Below are 20,433 nucleotides of genomic sequence, written 5' to 3'. Positions count from 1 at the left end.
GCTTGGGGTTATCATTGCTGTGGGTTTTGTTTTGACTTGTTTGAGATCAGTAAAATTCCAAAGCAGGGGATGGAAACCCGCTTTATTTGTAAGTTCTGCATCTTTTTTTTTTTTTTTTTTTTTTTGAGACAGGGTCTCACTGTGTTGCCCTGGCTGGAGTGAAGAGGCATAATCACAACTCACAACAGCCTCAACCTCTGAGCCTTAAAAGATCCTCCCACCTCAGCCTCCCAAATAGGTGGGACCACAGTCACACACCACCATGCCTGGCTAATTTTTGTGTATTTTGTAGTGACAGAGGTCTACCTTTGTCGCCCAGGTTGGTCTCAAATTCCTGGCTTCAAGCAATTTGCCCTCTTCACCCTCACAAAGTGCTGGGATTACCGTGCCTGGCCTAAGCTCTGCATCTTAAACCTTGTTTGTCTGTCCCTCACAGCTTAACACCATGCTATACACCACAGACTGGCATGCTTTCTCTGAAAAGGACCAGATAATAATATGTTAGGCTTTGTGGTCCATACAACCTCTAACACAGCTACTCAACTCTGCCACTGCAGCAGGAAATCAGCCACCAACAATATATTACCAAATGGGTATAGCTATGTTTCAATAAAACTTTACATACAAAAGCAGACTTAATTTGCTGACCCTTGCTATTCACGTTTGTAATGTGTGTGCTCCTCATGAAACACAGTTCTTACCTTATGGCTTAGTTACCTTAAAGCCCCTCTTGTTACTTGGTGCGGTGGCCTTGCTGATGACCACTTAGCCCTGTTTTGGGCCTAGCCTTTCAATGCAGCAATCCAGCCCCAGGGAGAGAAACCAGTGACTGGAGAAGTTTCTAGGCAAGTGCAGAAAATGACATGGGATGAACATATGTATGAACATCAAGTTCAGGATCCCGAGCAGGTGTCAGAAATTTCACTTCACCCCATCCCAGCAAGGCTGCTGTATGGGGAAGACATTATTTCAAGAGCGGAGGAGATTGTAGAAAATCAGTAGGCAGCAGGAGATGGCTCTCTTGATCCTACTCCCATTTCAAATGCTTCCCTGGGGGCCTCTTTATTGCCCCTCTGCTCCCCCAGGTGCTTTCCTCTTTTCGTGAGGCATTGTCATCCATCCCTCTTGCTCCCCAGTCAGGCGCCAAACTTTTAGGAGGCCCCTCAGAGCACTGGCGGTGAAGCCTAGCAAAGCAATGCATTTGCCATCTAAGATAAAACACTGGTACTTTGGAAGCAACGCTCCCACATTTTGAATTGCATCAAGAAAAGGAAATGAAAGATTAGGTGCTTAATCTTCACCCTTCAGTAAACCCCCAAATAATGAATCTTAAAGTTGTCCCTACAGGCCCACGTGTCTTTCATCTCTGGCTGAAATGGGGTGTCTGTTTCTACACATCCAGTTGATCCTTGAACAAATGCAGGCGCCAGGGGTGCCAACCCCTGCTCAGTTGAAAATCTTGCACTTAACTTTTGACTCCCCAGAAGCTTAACGACTAATAACTTACTGCTGACGGGAAGCTTTATCGATAACATGAACAGCCAATCCACACATATTTTATATGTTCTATGTCTATATTGGGTTCTTACAATAAAGTAAGCTAGAGAAAAGAAAATGTTATTAAGAAAATCATAAGGAAGAGAAGATATATTTACTATTTGTAAATATTAACTATTTGTTAACAGTAAATATTTACTATTATATTATATTCACTATTTGTTAAGTGGAAGTGGATCATCATACAGGCCTTCATCCTGGTTGTCTTCACACTGAGCAGGCTGAGGCGGAGGAGGAGGAGGAGGGGTTGGTCTTGCTGTCTCAGGGGTGGCAGAGGCAGAAGAAAATTCAGGTATAAATGGACCCACACAGTTCAAACCTATGTTGTTCAAGGGTCAGCAGTCTAGGGAATGTTTCACCCTTGTATTCTATTCTTTATTCATAGAATTCAAATAGAAATCCTGAAAATGCCCCCTGTGGTTTTCACCTGGAGGGTTAATTTTTTCACTTGCTTAACCCTGAGAACACAGCATTGACTTGAAAGTTACTGTATGGAAAAGCATTAAGGAAACAGCCTTCAGTCGCATTCCTTCCCTGGACTGTAGAGTGGCCGGTTTTGCCTGATGGTGGCTCTGAATGACCAAAGTGACAGGCAGCATCTAGGCAGGGCTGTGCACAGTCACCACCGCTGGATTTCAAAGTTCCCGAATGAAGATCTTCTGACTCGGTCTCCTGCTCTTTGGCAGGTTCTGTCTCCAGCAGGCTTTGAGGATGAAGGCTGCGGGTATTCTGACCCTCATTGGCTGCCTGGTCACAGGCGCTGAGTCCAAAATCTACACGCGCTGCAAACTGGCAAAAATATTCTCGAGGGCTGGCCTGGACAACTACTGGGGCTTCAGCCTTGGAAACTGTGAGATTCTTTCTTTCCTCCTCTCTTTCTGTCTTGACCTCTCCCCTGAGATGTTAAAGTCCTGGCCACACTCCCCGCTGTGTCTTCCCAGCTAACCATGCTCTGCCCTCACCGCACCCAGGGGCGGCTGCCGGCCTAACTGTGGCTCCCTGGGTCTCCTCTCCTTCCTCCCCGGCCCTCATTTCCTTATTCCTGGTTACAACACCAGCCAGGGAAGGGGAAAATAACGCCACCTCTGCTGGCATTGTGGGGAGGGGGGAACCTGACTTTTGCTCTAGGTTAGGCTCAGCCGCTGACTGGGTGTGCAGCTTCAGGTGCGCCATCCCAGCCCCCAATGTGCCCCCGGTGTGCCCCCTGGATGCATACCTGTCCCACTCCGCCCCAAGGAGTATTGGGAGGAAGCAGTCAGGTAACAGGGATAAGGAAATTCACCCTCAGACCAGGCTTACAGCAAACAATACACTTCCTTTGCTGACATTTCTGGCTTTGCCCCTCCAGGGATCTGCATGGCATATTACGAGAGCGGCTACAACACCACGGCCCAGAGGGTCCTGGATGACGGCAGCATCGACTACGGCATCTTCCAGATCAACAGCTTCACGTGGTGCAGACATGGAAAGCTGCAGGAGAACAACCACTGCCACGTCGCCTGCTCAGGTGAGGCTCTGACTTTCAGCGATGCCATCCTGGGGACCAGGCGAGAAAGCCGACAGTGGGATCACCAACCACGTTTTGCTTTAACTAAAATTTGGAGTTCAGACTTGCAAAATAGGTCCGTTCCAGATTGGTAATTTATGCAACAGTTTCCAAGGTGACTCTCAGGATCCTGCGGCTGACTTGTCCAAAGATGACTTACTCCTTGCAGGACAGTTTTATGAAGCCCTCCCCTAAAGCAGGGGGATGGACAAACAATCTTACTGCCCTTTCATGTATAGAGATATTTGATGTCTACAGTAAGAAAAAAGAAGCTGCCTGTCTCCATAAGCAATTCACTCCAACGATGCAGTATGTACCTCTTTGAACAGAATGAGATGAATACTCTTTATATTTCTTTCTGTTTTCTTTTCTTCTCTCTCTCTTTTTTTTTTTTTTTTTTTTTTTTTGAGACAGGGTCTCACTCTGTTGCCCAGGTGGTACATTCATAGCTCATTGCAGTCTTGGCCTCCAGGACTCAAGCAACCTTCCCTCCTCTGGGTGGCTAGAAATACAGGCATATGCCCAACTCTTTTTATTATTTTTTTGGTACAGACAGAGTCAGTCTGTGGGGTCTCGCTATGGGGTCTCACCCAGGCTGGTCTTGAACTCCTGGCCTAAGGTGTCGACTTCACTCTTGTACCTTACATGGCAAAAGGGACTTTGCGGATGTGAGGAAGGATCTGAGCTTGAGCAAGAGAGATTATCCTGGGCAATGTGAGTGAAGCCAATCTAATCTCATGAACCCTAGAAGGAGAGAATCTTGCCCAGCATACCGAGTCATTAAAACAGCATTGAATTCACTCAGAAAGGAAGTTAGGTTTCTATTGCTGCCCTAACAAATGACCCCAAACTTAGTGGCTTAAACACCACAAAATTTCCTTAGTTTTCTAGGCTGGAAGAGTGCCAAGGGATTCACAGGGCTGAAGTCAAGGTGCTGGCAGGTCTGTTTTCCTTTCTGGAGGCTCTGCAGGAAGATCCATGTCCTTGCTCATTTGGGATTTGGCAGAGTTCAGTTCCTTGTGGGTGTCGAACTGAGATCCCTGTTGCTTGCAGGTTGTCACCCAAGGGCCATTCCAGGCTTCTAGGGACCACTCACACTTGACTCATGGCCCCTTACTCCATCTTCACAGCCAGCAATGATGGGTCGAGTCACTCTCACACTTTGAATCTCTCCTCCTCCTTCTGTCATCGGATCCCTCCGTGACCACAGCTGAGCAAGAGTCTCTGCTTCTAACAACTCATGCAAAGCCCCTTTTGCCATGTAAGGTACAAGAGTGAAGTCAGAGGGTAATCTTAGGCCAGGAGTTCAAGACCAGCCTGGGTGAGACCCCACGGCAAGACCCTACAGCCAGACTCTGTCTCCACAAAAAAATTAAAAATAGCCAGGCATATGCCTGTAGTTCTAGCCACCTAGAGTACATTTTCTGAGAACCAAGTGGTTAAATTTTTTACCTCCTATATCATAAAGAATCCTGACTGGAAGACAGAAAAAATGCAAACTGGGATATTGGAAGAGAATGTTAATAAAGACTGTACTTATAAAGATCTGATCAAATCATAGAAAAACCATGGCAATAGTGAAGTGAGGGATTAGGAACCCCTTGCCCAAAGAGGAATGGAAAGAGAGCTGTGACCAGCACTGAGGTACAAAAGGTCTGCAGGGAGAGGTCTACCTTCTAGGATCTGAGATCTTCCCTCAAGGGACGTGACTTGTGCTGAGTGACCTGACAGAAGAAAAGCTGGAAGATACTATATGTATATCCCAACCTCCGTGTCCTTTCTCTGTTCCTTCCCTGCTGATGCCTACTCTTATTTAAACTCCTCCAAAAGTCAGAGGACATGGGAATCCATTGATGCCAACTGTGTGTGTTGGCCTCCGAATGCACAGAGTACGGTGGAGAAAGGTAGAGAGTGGATCCGTCAGAGCAAAGATGAGATATTCAGCTCAGCTCCCATGCACCCTCTCTCACAAAACTACAGGAAAATGTGTTCCACCAAAAGAATAAACTAAAACAATGAAGAGGAAACACAGTTCAGGAAACAAGGGACTCGATAAGGGAGAAAGGCAAGAGGAATGCCCAGCCTGAGAGTGAAGGATGATCCCAGGATGAGCTTTTATTACAGAGTTCTAGTTACATCTCATTAAGGTCAGAGAATATGGTCTATAACAGCGGCCCCCAACCTTTTTGGCACCAGGGAACAGTTTGTGGAAGACAAATTTTCCATGGACCAGGGGAAGGAAGATGGTTTCAGGATGATTCAAACATATTACACTTATTGTCCACTTTATTTCTGTTATTATTACATTGCAATATATAAGGAATAATAATGCAACTCACCATAATGTAGAATCAGTGGGAGCCCTGAGCTTATTTTGCTGCAACTACATAGTCGCATCTGGGGGTGATGGGAGACAGTGACAGATCATCAGGCATTAGATTCTCATAAGGAGCACGCAACCTAGATCCCTCACAAGTGAAGCTCACAGTAGGGTTTGCACTCATATAAGAATCTAATGCTTAGCTGTTGATCTGACAGGAGGTGGAGCCCAGGCAGTAATGTGGGAGATGGGGAGTGTCTGTAAATACAGATGAAGATTCACTCACTTGCCTGCCGCTCACTTCCCGCTGTGAGGCCACAGACCCATGATTCAGGGGTTGGAGATTCCAGGTCTATATGATTTGAAACCTTTACTATTTCTTTAACCTTGTTTTACAGCACAGCAAATGTGTCTTACAGTGATTGTGCATTTGGAAAAAATGTGTATTTTATATTTGGTGTGGATGTTCTATAAATGATTGTTACATCCTTTCTGATTTTCTCACTTGTTCTATTATACAGTGAGAAATAGATATTGAAATTTGCAACTATCATTTTAGTTTTGCCTATTTCACCTTTCAGTCTTGTCCATTTTTGAAGCTTTTTTCTTAGGCAGATATTCTTTGAGGATTGTTATGTCCTTGTGGTGAATTGACTCTTTTATCACTGGAGTCAATGTTTCTCCTTAACTCTGGTGCTATTTCTCATCCAGAAATCTACTTTGTTTGATAGCAGTATAGCCCACTCTCGCTTTCTTTGAGGAAATATTTGCATAGTATGTTTCTTTCCATCCTCTACTTTTACTCCATCTGTGTCTTTATATTTAAGGTGAATTTCTTATAGGTAACATATAGGTATGTGTTGCTTTTATATCCATTCTGATAATTACTGTTTTCAGTAGGAGTGATTAAACCATAGGTCAGCAACTGTTTGCCCAAAGGGCCAAATGGTAAATATTTTAGGCTTCTCAGGCCATATGGTTTAGATTGCTACTACCCAACCATGATGTAGTGTGAAAGTAGCCATAGAAAGTATGTAAATGAATAGGCCTGGCTGTGTTCCAATAAGGCTTTATTTACAGAAATGGGAGATTGGCCTGTGGGTTATGCCATGATTAGGCCATTTGCATTTAATGTGATTACTGATCTGGCTAGTTTTCTTTCTTTCTTTCTTTCTTTCTTTCTTTCTTTCTTTCTTTCTTTCTTTCTTTCTTTCTTTCTTTCTTTCTTTCTCTCTCTCTCTCTCTCTCTCTCTCTCTCTCTCTCTCTCTTTCTTTTTTTTTTTTTGATGGAGTCTTGCTCTGTCACCCAAGCTGGACTACAGTGGTGCAATCTCGGTTCACTGCAACCTCTGCCTCCTGGGTTTAAGTGATTCTCCCGCCTCAGCCTCCTGAGTAGCTGAGACTACAAGCATATGCCACCACGTCCGGCTAATTTTTTGTATTTTTTTTAAGTAGAGATGGGGTTTCGCCGTGTTAGCCAGGATGGTCTTGATCTCCTGACCTTGTGATCTGCCCACCTTGGCCTCCCAAAGTGCTGGGATTACAGGCATGAGTCACTGCGCCTGGCTAATATGGGTAGCTTTAAATTACATCTTGCTATTTTGTTTTCTGTTTGTGCCATCTATTCTTGGTTCCATTTTTTCTGCCTTCTTTTGAATTTATTGAATATTTTTTAGTATTCTCTTTTATTTCCTCCATTGGTTTGTTAGCTATACTTCAATTTTGTTTTTAGTAGTTGCTTTAGGGTTTCCAATAGGCATCATTATCTTATTACATTCTACCTTGAAATAACACACCACTTCACATGTAACATATGAGTTTCTTAACAGTATACTTCAGTTTGTCCTATTCCATCCTTTGTGCTGTGTTGTCACGCATTTTTCTTCTATATTTGTATACCTCACAATGCATTTTTATAATTTTTTCTTTAAACAATTGTCTTTTAAATAAATTTCTAAATGAGAAAAAAAGTTTTATAGTATTTATTACATTCTTACTACTTCCAATACTCTTCATTCCTTTGGTGGATTTATTTGAGCAGACAGTTAATTGATATCATATTCCTTCAGCCTACAGAACTTTCTTTAAGTTTGTTTTGTTTTGTTTTAGAGTAGAGGTCCATTAGCAAGCATTCTCTCTGTCTGAAAATATCTCTGTTTATTTTGATTTTGAGGAATATTTTCTTTACATATAAAATTCTGGGCTGACAGTTCTTTTCCACCTCAAGTTGTTGTTGTTGTTTTGAGACAGGGTGGTGCTCTGTCCCAAAACAACACTGTGAGTGTAGTGGCATGATCACAGCTCACTGCAGCCTTGACTTCCTGAACTCAAGCAATTCTCATGCCTCAGCCTCCTGAGCAGCTGGGACCACAGGTACGTGCCACCGTGCCTGGCTGATTAAAAAAAAAAAAAAAAAAAAAATTGTAGAGATGGGGTCTCCTCATGTTGCCCAGGCTGGTCTCAAACTCCTGGGCTCAGGCAATCCTCTCCCCTCAGCCTCCAAAGTGCTGGGATTACAGTTGAGCCACCACAAGTGGCTTCAAGTTTTTAAAGATATTCTGTTGCCTTCTGGGTTGCCTTGTGTATGATGGGAAACCAGTGATTTCCTTCTGTTTGTCCCCGGTATGTAATACGTCTTGTTTTTCTCTAGTTGTTTTTAAGATTTTCTCTTTGTCACTCATTTTCAGCAATTCAATGATGTGTGATATTTGTGTTTATCTTACTTGGTATTCATTAACATTTTGTATCCCTGAGTTTATAATTTTCATTAAATGTGAAAACATTTCAGCTATTCTTTCTTCTAATGCTTTTATTTTCTCTTTCAAGAATTCTAACGGCATGTATGTTCGATCACTGATGCTGTCCCATTCATCATTGAGGTTCCTTGTTTTTTAGCCTTTTTCCCTCTCTGTGTTTTATTTTCGATAGCCTCCATTGTTACGTCTTCAAGTCTGCTGTTACTTTTTTTTTTAGTGCTAATCTATTAAACTTATTGATTGGATGTTTCTTTTTCAGATACCACGTTTTTTATTTGGCATCATAATTTTTTGTATCTTTTATTTCATTTTATTCATGTTTCTCTTTAAGCCCTTGATATAAATAATCATATTTATAAGCAGTGCTTTAAATTTCTTATCTGCTAATGCAATCAACTGTCATTTCTGGGTCTTGCCCTTGACTGATCTTTCTCCTGGTATGTGTCACGTTTCCCTGCCTCTGCACAAGGAATCACTTTTTATTGAATACGCACACAGTGTATGTGTTGATGGCTGTTGTGAGTCTTCAAGTCTTGTCTTCTTAGTTTAAAAGAATTTAAACAAGAGACACATAGCAAAGGAGATGTAGCATAAAGTAATTTATTGAGAAAGACTCTTTTGAAAGTTGGGCGCCGAATGGACAGTACACTCTGAGAGAGGGAGATTTCAGGTCTGGCTGCTCATGAAGATGGGACAGCAAAGACCGGAGCGAGGGATGCTCCCTTTATGAGAGTCTTCCATGGTTATTCATAAGCGGGTAGGAAGAGGTGTTGCTAGTAAGCACGTTCTGGGCAGTCCTCTTGGTACATTTGTGTAGTAGCGGTACATACTGGTTCATACATCTCATGTGTCATTAGCACCTTAAATCTCCACCCAGGGATGTGTTTTTTATTATTATAATGAGCAAGGGGTTAGTCTGAGGACAGGTAAAGTCAAAATGTGCATGTTTCCTACAGGGGAAATTCCCTTCTGGAGACAGCTTTGTTTGAATGAGCTGGCCTACATGCAGTGTGAATGCTGAGACTCATGGTGTTGACTGGATGATCACCACAGTTGCCATATCCTGAGGGTGTGGTTGCTTCCTTGCCTACTTATGGCGCCTCATATGCGACATTGTTAAGTGTCTAGATTATGTTATCTTCCTTTAAGGAGTGTTGAATTTCTTTTGCCAACCAGTTAAGTTTATTCGGATCAGTTTAACCCTTTTAAGACTTGCTCTTAAACTTTGTTAGTGAAGTTCTGGATTAGTCTTTATGGTAGGGCTAGTTTAGTCCCACTACCAACGCATGACTATGCATCCAGTGTTTCTTTTGTTTTTGGGGGGTTTTTTCTTTTTTCTTTTTTTTTTTTTTTTTTGATGCAGTTTTGGTTTTGTTGCCCAGGCTGGAGTGCAACGGTGTGATCTTGGCTCACTGCAATCTCTGCCTCCCAGGCTCAAGCGATTTTCCTGCCTCGGCCTCCCGAGTAGCTGGGATTACAGGCGTGCACCCCCACGCCTGGCTTATTTTTTATTTTTAGTAGAGACGGGGTTTCTCCATGTTGGTCAGGCTGGTCTCAAAACTCCCGACCTCAGGTGATCTGCCTGCCTCAGGTTCCCAAAGTGTTGGGATTACAGGTGTGAGCTACTTGACCGGCCTACTTTCTCTGTTGAATGTGCTGAGGATTCAGCAAGATCTATTCCCTCGGGCTAGTCAAAAATCAAATGTCTTCCAGCCCTGCATGAGGTTAGTAACTGCCCAGCTCCTGGCAGTAGCTGTCGGCCTAGCCCTGTGGAATTTTACCTATGCATACTCAGTTTGGCCTTCAGTCAACGACTGGGTGGAACCCCTTTGCAGATTTCTGCTGCTCTTCTTCTGGGTAGCTCCTGCCTCCCAGGTATTCTTCACAAAATCTGAGCTGCCTTAGTGTCTGGTGTCTGTCTCCTCCTCTGAGATGGCCATCCCTTGCCTGGTTCTACCTCCCTGGTCTGCAGAGCTCCTCTGGGCAGAAAGTCATGGCAATCACAGGGTTCACTGTGTTTCTCTCTCTCTCAAAGACCATGATCCTGCATTGCCAGTTGTGCAATGTCTGAAAACAATCTTTCACCTATTTTGTCTAGTTTTCTAGTTGTTTACAGTGGGAAGAGAAATCTGTGACTCCATCATGGTCGTGTTTGACTTTAAATGCAGATTACTAATTTAATATTGTTCAGTTTCATTCCAATTAAGGACATCTGGAGCAAGGGTCTATCTGCAAGACAATCTTAGATTCTAAGAAATTAAAGTGTCAGAAGGTTCATGGTCAGAGGTAAAATGACACTCATATCTGTTTTCTTATAAAGAGCATGGGATTTTCAGGGATAGCTTTAAAATAGAAAACAAGATGTTTGTTCTATATACTAACCACCCCTCCATGGCAGGCTTCCCTTAGCCTCAGGCCAGAGAGGCATTTATTAGAACAATGTCATTGTGTCCCACATGTTATAGAATTAGTGACATTTTGTCATGGGAACCTGAAAAAAAGAGCATTAGGATGTGTATACAAGGTATGTGATGTTATATGCACGTACAGTATGGATACACTTCATGCTCACTTTCTTTTCTTTCTTTTTTTTTTTTTTTTTTTTTAATAGAGACGGGGGTTTCGCCGTATTGCCCAGGCTGGTCTTGAACTCCTGGGCTTAAGTGATCCTCCCACCGCGACCTCCCAAAGTGCTGGAATTACAAGCGTGAGCCACTGCACCCAGCCCGTGCCCATTTTCTGAAGCTAGACAATCTCCTCACTCTCATTCCAAATTGTATTCCTAAAATTTCTGCCTACTTTCCCTAAACTATTTGGAGAGAAAGTCGATGATATATTCGTATATATAAAGCATATATAAACACACACATTCATATACCTACACATATACATACACACAGTGCACAAAATTTCTGATGTAATGACAGTATTTTCCCCTGACAGCACAGATTTCATTAAAATAAGAGCATTTCAGGAAAAAAAAATGATTACTGACTCTCTATCTAGTCTAGTGCACTTATATTAATCTTATTTCTTATCACCCTGGTATCTGAATTGGCCTTTGTCACCTCACCTGGGAAAGAGATGAACTTCGAGGGCATGGTGGCTGCTAGATTTCACTTGGGAGGCAGGAGGATGCCGAGAGAGACACAGATACTTTGAAGTAGAACTAACAAAACTGAAAATAGGACTGAAGCTCTTTTTGTGTTGATTGTTGCTGTTTTCTGTTGGATGTGGAAGAATAAACGATTCTTTGCTGTTCAATGTAACCTTTTCTTTATTCATGTTTTACTGGACAGAATTGTCTATTTAAAGTAAATTGAGCAAAACAATTCTTGGCAGGAATCCTCATTTGAAAAGTGCCATCTTAACTCACGTCTGCCCCTCTGCAGCTATTTCTTGTAAAAACAGCTCAGAGCTGTGTGGCGTTCTTGATTTCCCACCACCCACCTTCTCTAACATGTTTTCAGTTTTTCCTTTTTTCTTTTTCTTTTTTTTTTTTTTTTTGGACAGAGTCTCGTTCTGTCACCTAGGCTGGAGTGCAGTGGCGCAATCTCAGCTCACTGCAACCTCCGTCTCCCAGGTTCAAGCAATTCTTCTGCCTCAGCCTCCCGAGTAGCTGGAATTACAGGCGTGTGCCACCACAGCCAGCTAATTTTTGTATTTTTAGTAGAGACAGGGTTTTGCCATGTTGGCCAGGCTGTTCTTAAACTCCCGACTCAAGTGATCTGCCTGCCTCAGCCTCCCAAAGTGCTGGGATTACAGGTGTGAGCCACCGCACCCGGTCAACGTACTTTCCTAAACAACTTCAGTCATGTCCAACGAGTACTTTCAAAACATCCCAATTGTGCAACAAAACGCTCTAACAATGTAGGAGGGGACAAGCAACTGTACGCGGTGAGCGCTTCCTGGTCCTGCGTGGCCTGACCCTTTCAGGAATCCTTACAGGGAATTGCCAGCCAAGCTAACTGCCCTGCCCCCAGTACAAATGTGCTCTTTCTGTACATGCCTGGGATGACCTCCAATCCTAGAATAATAGAATGTGATCTGCTTCCTCCTCACTGCGTCCCTCCAACCCCTAGAGACAGCCCCAAACCCACGTCTCCCAGGAAATATGCTAGACCACTTCCAAACACAAACCAGTGTCTCAGCATTTATCAAGCGCTTACGCACCCGAGATAAAGCGTCTCTAAGTAATTTGAACATATATCAAGGTACCAAATGCTTAAGTTTGGATAACCTCATAGGTAAATAATTACTAGAAAAAATAAAAGTATACTTTTATCATCAACTTTATTACTATATAGTGTTTTATGAGCAGGAATCTTACTTAAGTGGCCTCTGTTGGAAGAAGGAATCAGAGGAAAACAGAATTTAAGCCCTCTATGGGAATACAGGCTCATTAACTGGGTGTGCGACCCCAGTTTATAGGGATCAAATGGTACCCACAGAAATGGTGGTTCTGAGGACTGATGGAGATTTTGCGTGAAGAGATTTGACATGTGCCTGACACAGAGTAGGATTTCAATAAAGTATTAGTTGGTGGTAATAGCTATTATTATTCTAAATATTTATATCTCAAGAAGATAGGCAAAAGACTTTTTTTGTTTTTTGTTTGCTTTTTTGAGATGGAGTCTCACTCTGTTGCCCAGGCTGGAGTGCAGTGACTCGATCTTGGCTCACTGCAACCTAGGCCTCCCGGGTTCAAGTGATTCTCCTGCCTCAGCCTCCCTAGTAGCTGGGACTACAGGCACGTACCACCACGCCCAGCTAATTTTTCATATTTTTAGTAGAGATGGGGTTTCACTGTGTTAGCCAGGATGGTCTCCATCTCCTGACCTCATGATCCGCCCTCCTCGGCCTCCCAAAGTGCTGGGATTACAGGCGTGAGCCATGGCACCCGGCTGGCAAAAGGCTTTTATAAGCTGATATGGCTTTAGTTTTCGCTGTAGAACTATAAACCAAACGCTAGCGAATTTGCATATGTTGTTTCAATTGCTCTTATAGATGATGTATTTTGTTAGTTTTTCTCCTGGTTAATAGAATTTTGTTTTAAATAAAAATTAAGCCACATTTAGAATAAATTTGCTTAAAAGAAATCTATCACTACATTTATCTTCTAGTGAAGCCTAACTGAGAAAGCCAAAAATTAGCAACTCAAGGAAATAGCAGGCTCAAGGAAAAATTCCACCTTCAACTGAGTTAATAGAATAATTTGGAATTACAATGCTCTATTGAAAGCAACATTTTAGACTAACATTATTTTTGGTTATTTTTCTGGTAATAAAAGTAGTACATTTCTATTGTAAAAACTTTTAGAAGATACACAGTAAAGATTTAAAAGTATTGGTGAACCCACAGTTAAGAGTCAATCTTTCTTAAACTACTGGTGAACTAATGACTATCTTTTTTTTCTAAACGAGTGCTGTCTAACAGAACTTTCCATGATGATGAAAATGTCTTCCATCTGTGCTGTCAAACATGAGAACCACTAGCCATGAGTGGTTATAAAGTATCTGAAACGTAGCTAGAACAAATAAGGAACTACAGTTTTAATTGTGTTTAATGTTAATTAATTACAATTCTTTTTTAACTTTTTTTCAGATTTATTGAGGTATAACTGACAAATCAAAATTGTATACAGTTAAAGTAAATAACAATTTGATATATTTATAAATTGTGAAATGATCACTACAGTCGAGTTTAACATCACCTCACATAGTTACTGTGTGTGCATGTGTGTGTGTATGAGAGAGAGAGAGAGAGAGAGAACACCCTTAAGATTTACTCTCAGCAAATTTCAAGTGAGCAGTACAGTATAATTAACTATGATAACCATAGCATACATTAGATGTGCAGACCTTCCTCACCTTATAACTGAAAGTTTGGACCCTTCCATCAGTATCTCCCCATTTTCCTCACCAGCCACTGTTCTACTGTCTGCTTTTATGAGTTCAACTTTTGTAGATTTTGCATATGCATGAAATCATGTGGTATTTGTCTATCTTTTTTTTTTTTTTTTTTTTTTGAGACGGAGTCTCGCTCTGTCGCTCAGGCTGGAGTGCAGTGGCCGGATCTCAGCTCACTGCAAGCTCCGCCTCCCGGGTTCACGCCATTCTCCTGCCTCAGCCTCCTGAGTAGCTGGGACTACAGGCACCCGCCACCTTGCCCGGCTAGTTTTTTGTATTTTTTAGTAGAGACGGGGTTTCACCGTGTTAGCCAGGATGGTCTCGATCTCCTGACCTCGTGATCCACCCGTCTCGGCCTCCCAAAGTGCTGGAATTACAGGTATTTGTCTTTCTATGTCTCACTTCCTTCACTTAGCATGATGTCCTTCCCGTTCATCCATGTTATTGCAAATGTCAGCATTTCCTTCTTTTCCAAGACTGAATAATACTCCACTCTCTATACAGACCTATTTTTATCCATTCATCTGTCAATAACTGTAATTTTAATTTAAATTATCACATGTTGCTAATGCCTGCCATATTGGACAGTACAGCTCTTGATGGATATTTTTATGATATTGGGAACTTAACATTGCATTGGGAGTATTTCTCCATATTATTAAATATCCTGGGAAAACATAATTCAAATGGTTCTTTATTTTATTAAATGAAGGTATTATGATTAATTTGAATATCACTGATTATGAAGCAATTAGATTTTTTCATTATAACTCTTATAAATAAAGCTATAGTAATCCACTTTGTAAAGAAATATTTGTCTAGCCTCAAGACTATTTCTTTAGGATAGATCTAGAGAGAGAAATTATTAGGTAAAAGGATAAAAACCTCTTTAAGGCTCTGAACGCATGCTGCTATGTTGGTTTCCCGAGACGTTGAATCCATTATACTCCCACCAGCAAGTATCCAGAGAACTTGCCTCTCTGTGCCCTTGTCAACATCAAGCATTACCCAATTCTCTTAAAAAAAAAAATACTTTGTGTAATTGACAAGCAGAAATGAGATCAACTGGTTTGAGTATTTTTGTCCTTGGTTGGTGGTTGTGGTGGTCATGGAGATAAGCCTCCCAGATCCCCTGCTGAGGGAAGACATGCCGCCCCTGCTGCAGTTGTGTGATGAGCAGACAGTACCTGCCACCTGCTTCAGGATCTGCCTCAGGTGCAGGTTGTTCCCTTCCGGGGTGGCCCACACCCAGTGGGCTTACTTGAAATTTAAAGTAAATAACATAATTTGATATATTTATAAATTGTGAAATGATCACTACAGTCGAGTTTAACATCACCTCCCATAGTTACTGTGCGTGCATGTGTGTGTGTATGAGAGAGAGAGAGAGAGAACACTTAAGATTTACTCTCAGCAAATTTCAAGTGAGCAGAGGCAGAGGCATGCGGACCTGGCATGTGGGCCCAATTTGGGCCACTCAGATGGGCAGTGCTCACTCGGGAGCTCATGGCTGGGCTGCCCGAGGAATTGCTGGGTCTGCATCACATATGGAAATCTGTCTGCCCATCCTGCTTCCTCCTATCCCATTCCTTTCATTGGTGTGGATTGCTGAAAATTTCTGGCATCTCAAACCCATCTCAGCATCAGCTCCTGGAGGACTCAACTTGCAGAAGAAGTAATGTTGAACTATGTTTTATTTATTTGCCTTTCTCTGTCCTGTTTGTGTTGAGGATCTTGAGGCCGCTTCTAAGCAAGCAGGGAAGAGTGTGGATATCAACTAATACATTTCAATTCAAAGATTTGTTATGCCTGAAGCAATAGAAAAAATAATAGATGGCGGGGTGTGGTGGCTCATGCCTGTAATCCCAGCACTTTGGGAGGCCAAAGCCAGAGGATTGCTTGAGCCCAAGGGTTTGAGACTAGCCTGGGCATCATGGTGAAACCTTGTCTCTACAAAAATAAAAATAAAAAAACGGTCAGGCACGGTGGTGCACACCTGTATTCCCAGCTACTTTGAAGGCTGAGGTGGAAGGATTGCTTGAGGCCAGGAGGTTGAGGCTGCAGTGAGCATAACAGCTTGGGTTATGCCACTGCACTCCAACTTGGGTGACAAAATGAGATTCTGTCTCAAAAAGAAAACAGAAAAGGGAAAGTAATAAAGACAAAAACTCACGTATTTGATTTAAAACTTAAAACTTTCTGCACATGAAAAACACTCTGGATAAAAATTTTTTAAGACACAAACTGAAAAATGACAATAGACAAAAGTTTAACGTTTACCTGTAAAGACACCTTACATGTCAAACTCACTCAAATACAAAAAACACTGTACTATCCTTACTTATGTGTCTTGTCTTTTTTTTTTTTCTTAAGACAGAGTCTCACTGTGTTCCCCAGGCTGGAGTGCAGTGATGTGAACACAGCTCATTTCAGTTTTGACCTCCTGGGTTCAAGTGATTCTCCCACCTCAGACTCCCGAGTAGCTGGGACCACAGGTGTGTCCCACCACACTAGGCTAATTTTTTTTTTTATGTTTTGTAGAGATGGGTTCTTGCTATGTTGCCCAGACTGGACTCAAACTCTTGGCCTCAAGGGATCCTCCTACCTCAGCCTTCCAAAATGCTGGGATTGCAGGTCTGAGCCACCACGCCTGGCTTGCGCCTATTTCTTTAGGACATAAAGAACATTTTCACATGGCATCTTCTCTAAACACATTTCCAAAAACCCTTCAAGATTGGGCTCTTCCTCTGAAACGTCAGGTAGTGCAAGATGAAGATAATCTTAAAACAAAAACAAAGTTCTTTTCATTATGAAGCAGTTTAACAATAATGAGACTGTGGCTTTGCAGGGAAAATTATAGTTCTTCCAACCTTCCCATTCCAAAAAGATGGAGAAAAAAGAAGTAAACTTCAGTTGGGGTCCCTCTCCAACAACAAAGTCTCACCAAACCCTGATGTCTTCTCTCTCTTACAGCCTTGATCACTGATGACCTCACAGATGCGATTATCTGTGCCAGGAAAATTGTCAAAGAGACACAGGGAATGAACTATTGGTAAGGGTCTTTCCTTGGGAGACTTTGGCCATCATGGGCAAAACCTAGTGTGTGTACTCATCACAGCTGTGGTAGAACTGACAAAGTCACCACTGCAGAGTGGTGCAACCAATGAAAGGAGATCTTGTTTATATTCTCCTCCATGGATGTGTGGGTGTGCAGTGAACATAGTAGTACACAGAAGGGGAGAAGAGAGATGGTGTGTCTGGAATTGGTGGGTTCTTGGTCTCACTGACTTGGAGAATGAAGCTGCGGACCCTCGTGTTGAGTCTCACAGTTCTTAAAAGATGGTGTGTCCGAAGTTTGTTTCTTCTGATGTTCGGATGTGTTCGGAGTTTCTTCCTTCTGGTTGGTTTGTGGTCTCACTGGCTTCAGGAGTGAAGCTGCAGACCTTTACCATGAGTGTCACAGCTCTTAAGGCAGCGTATCTGGAGTTATTCGTTCTTCCCGTCCAGAGTGGTTTGTTTCTCCCAGTGGGTTCGTGGTCTGGCTGGCCTCAGGAGTGAAGCTGCAGATCTTCGCGGTGAGTGTTATAGCTCACAATGGCAGTGCAGACCCAAAGAGTGAGCAGCATCAACATTTACTTCAAAGAGCCAAGGAACAAGGCTACTACAACTGGAACGGCACCCGAGAGGGCTGCCACTGCTGGCTCTGGCAGCCTGCTTTTATTCCCTTATCTGACCCCACCCACCCACATCCTGCTGATTGGCCTATTTTACAAAGGACTGATTGGTTCATTGGTTCATTTTACAGAAAGCTGATTGATCCATTTTACAGAGCGCTGATTGGTCTGTTTTACAGAGGGCTAATTGGTCCGTTTTGACAGGGTGCTGATTGGTGTGTTTACAAACCTTGAACTAGACACAGAGTGCTGATTGGTGTTACAACGCTTCAGCTAGACACAAAAGTTCTCCAAGTCCCCATAGAATTAGCTAGACAAAGAGCACTGATTGGTGCGTTTACAAACCCTGAGCTAGACACAGGGTGCTGATTGGTGTGTTTATAAACCTTGAGCTAGACACAGAGTGCTGATCGGTGCATTTACAAACCTTGAGCTAGACATAAAAGTTCTCCAAGTCCCCACCAGATTAGCTAGATACAGAGTGCTGATTGGTGCATTTACAATCCTCCAGCTAGACATAAAAGTTCTCCAAATCCCCACCTGACTCAAGAACCCAGCTGGCTTTGCCTGGTGGATCCCATGCAGGGCCACGAGTGGAGCTGCCCACCAGCCTCGTAAAAGGTGCCTGCACTCCTCAGCCCTTGCGCAGTCGAAGGGGAGTGTTGAGGAGCAGGGGGCGGTGCCTGTCCAGGAGGCTCAGGCTGCCGGGGAGCCCACTGTGGGGGCGGGTTGGGGGGCCAGGCATGGCAGGCTGCAAGTCCTGAGCCCTTCCTCACAGGGAGGCGGCTGAGGACCTGCAAGAATTTGAGCATGGCGCGGGTGGGCAGGCAGTGCTGGGGGACATAGCACCCCTTCTGCAGCTGTGCTAAGCCTCTCATTGCCCGGTGCAGCAGCGCTGGCCAGCCGCTCCGAGTGCGGGGACTGCTGGCTGAGTGCGGGCCCGCCGGCGGAGTGCAGGGCCAGCCAACCCTGTGCCCACCGGGAAATCGTGCTGGCCCACAAGCGCCAGGCGAAGCCTGGGTTCCCACCCGCAGCTCTCCTTCCACACATCCCTGCAAGCAGAGGGAGCCAGCTCTGGCCTCGGCCAGCCCAGAGAGGGGCTCCCACACTGCAGCGGGTGGGGTTTAGGGCTCCTCAAGCATGGCCAGAGCGGATGCCGAGGTCGAGGAGGAGCGAGGGCTGCTAGCACATTGTCACCTCTCAATGGGATTGGGTTAAGACAATTTGCAATTGTTTTTCTTACGAATGTATTCCAAGCAATGGAGAAAGGTATTTTTCTAAAGTGACTTGGAAAGGGTCAATTGAGTCAATTCGAGAGAGGAAAAAAAAAACACTTGAGTTTGCTCTAGATCTGGATAAGATTTTGAGGGTTACAGCAACATTTTGCAGGGAAAGAAAATAAGCAGCAGTGAGAGGAAAGTGAGTAGGTCTGTGTCATGGTAACTCAGCAGAAAGTGTCCCCAGGATTGAGCCTGGGTCCTTGTATTACCTGCTGCTGTGTTCTGGTGAACATTGCCAGCTGGTCACCCACTCAGAGAACCCGAATTTTCAGAGATGTGGGTATGTAATGAAATGACCCGTCCTTACAAAAGTTGATTGCTTGTTGCTGAAGCTAACAATAGCTAGGAGAAAACCAGGAGAGAAAAGTCTGAACAAGGCAAAATGACAGCGTTTTGCCTTGGATCTTAGAAGCAAATGAAATCCAACCCAGGGTTCTGCTGGCGATTTTGGTTAATTTCTGTAGGCTTTGAACCTAAGATGATTTGGATTGTCATGCTTCTTTCTGCTGCTCTTGCTTCCCTGTTGTCCTCAGGCAAGGCTGGAAGAAACACTGTGAGGGGAGAGACCTGTCCGACTGGAAAAAAGGCTGTGAGGTTTCCTAAACTGAAACTGGACCCAGGATGCTTTGCAGCAGCACCCTAGGATTTGCAGTGAATGTCCAAATGCCTTTGTCATCTTGTCCCGTTTCCTCCCAATATTCTTTCTCAAACTTGGAGAGGGCAAACTAAGCTATATTTTTAAGAAAATAAATATTTTCATTTAAATGTTTCCACTCTGACTCGGTTCCCTTTTCTTCTTTCTCTCTCTCTTTTCCTTCCTTCCTTCCTTCCTTCCTTCCTTCCTTCCTTCCTTCCTTCCTTCCTTCCTTCCTTCCTTCCTTCTTTTTTTTTCAGAATCTTGTGCTCTGTCCCCCAGGCTGGAGTGCAGTGCTGCGATCTCAGACCACTGCAACCTCCACCTCCCAGGTTCAAGTGATTCTTGTGCCTCAGCCTCCCGAGTAGCTGGGATTGCAGGCATGTGCCACCACACCCAGCTAATTTTTAGTATTTTTTAGTGGAGACAGGGTTTTGCCATGTTGCCCAGCCGGGTCTCCAACTCCTGAGCTCAATGTGATCTGCCTACCTTGGCCTCCCAAAGTCCTGGGATTACAGGTGTGAGCCACCACACCCCGCCCTGACTCAGTTTCAATAATGTCATAATGGCATCCTGTTAAGACTTTTAAAATTGCCTCCAAAATACTCTAGCCCTGGGGGAAACAAACTTCCCTTCTTCATTGTAGGGAGTCCTGGTTCCTGTGGTCATTCGAAACAAGACTCATTCGAAAACAACGCTCCCTCATCTTCAGGTCCATCCTCAGAAACAGGACACATGCAGAAGGGTGAGGTTAAGA

The 20,433-nt window shown here is 43.5% G+C and overlaps 1 protein-coding gene across 1 annotated transcript; it reads left to right on the top strand.

Moving 5' to 3' along the window:
* Positions 1-2,245: 2,245 nt before the first annotated feature.
* Positions 2,246-20,177, top strand: LOC103247457 (lysozyme-like protein 1). Its single transcript, XM_037986566.2, has 4 exons — positions 2,246-2,407; positions 2,906-3,064; positions 17,062-17,140; positions 19,576-20,177. Exons 1-4 carry the CDS (start codon positions 2,269-2,271, stop codon positions 19,643-19,645), a joined length of 447 nt encoding a protein of 148 aa, XP_037842494.2. The 5' UTR covers positions 2,246-2,268; the 3' UTR covers positions 19,646-20,177.
* The last annotated feature ends 256 nt before the right edge of the window (positions 20,178-20,433 follow it).

The sequence above is a fragment of the Chlorocebus sabaeus genome, chromosome 9 (genome assembly GCF_047675955.1).
Source record: "Chlorocebus sabaeus isolate Y175 chromosome 9, mChlSab1.0.hap1, whole genome shotgun sequence".
Lineage (NCBI taxonomy): Eukaryota > Metazoa > Chordata > Mammalia > Primates > Cercopithecidae > Chlorocebus > Chlorocebus sabaeus.
Note: the sequence above shows the minus strand (reverse complement) of the source record. Positions and strands in the feature narration are given on the sequence as shown.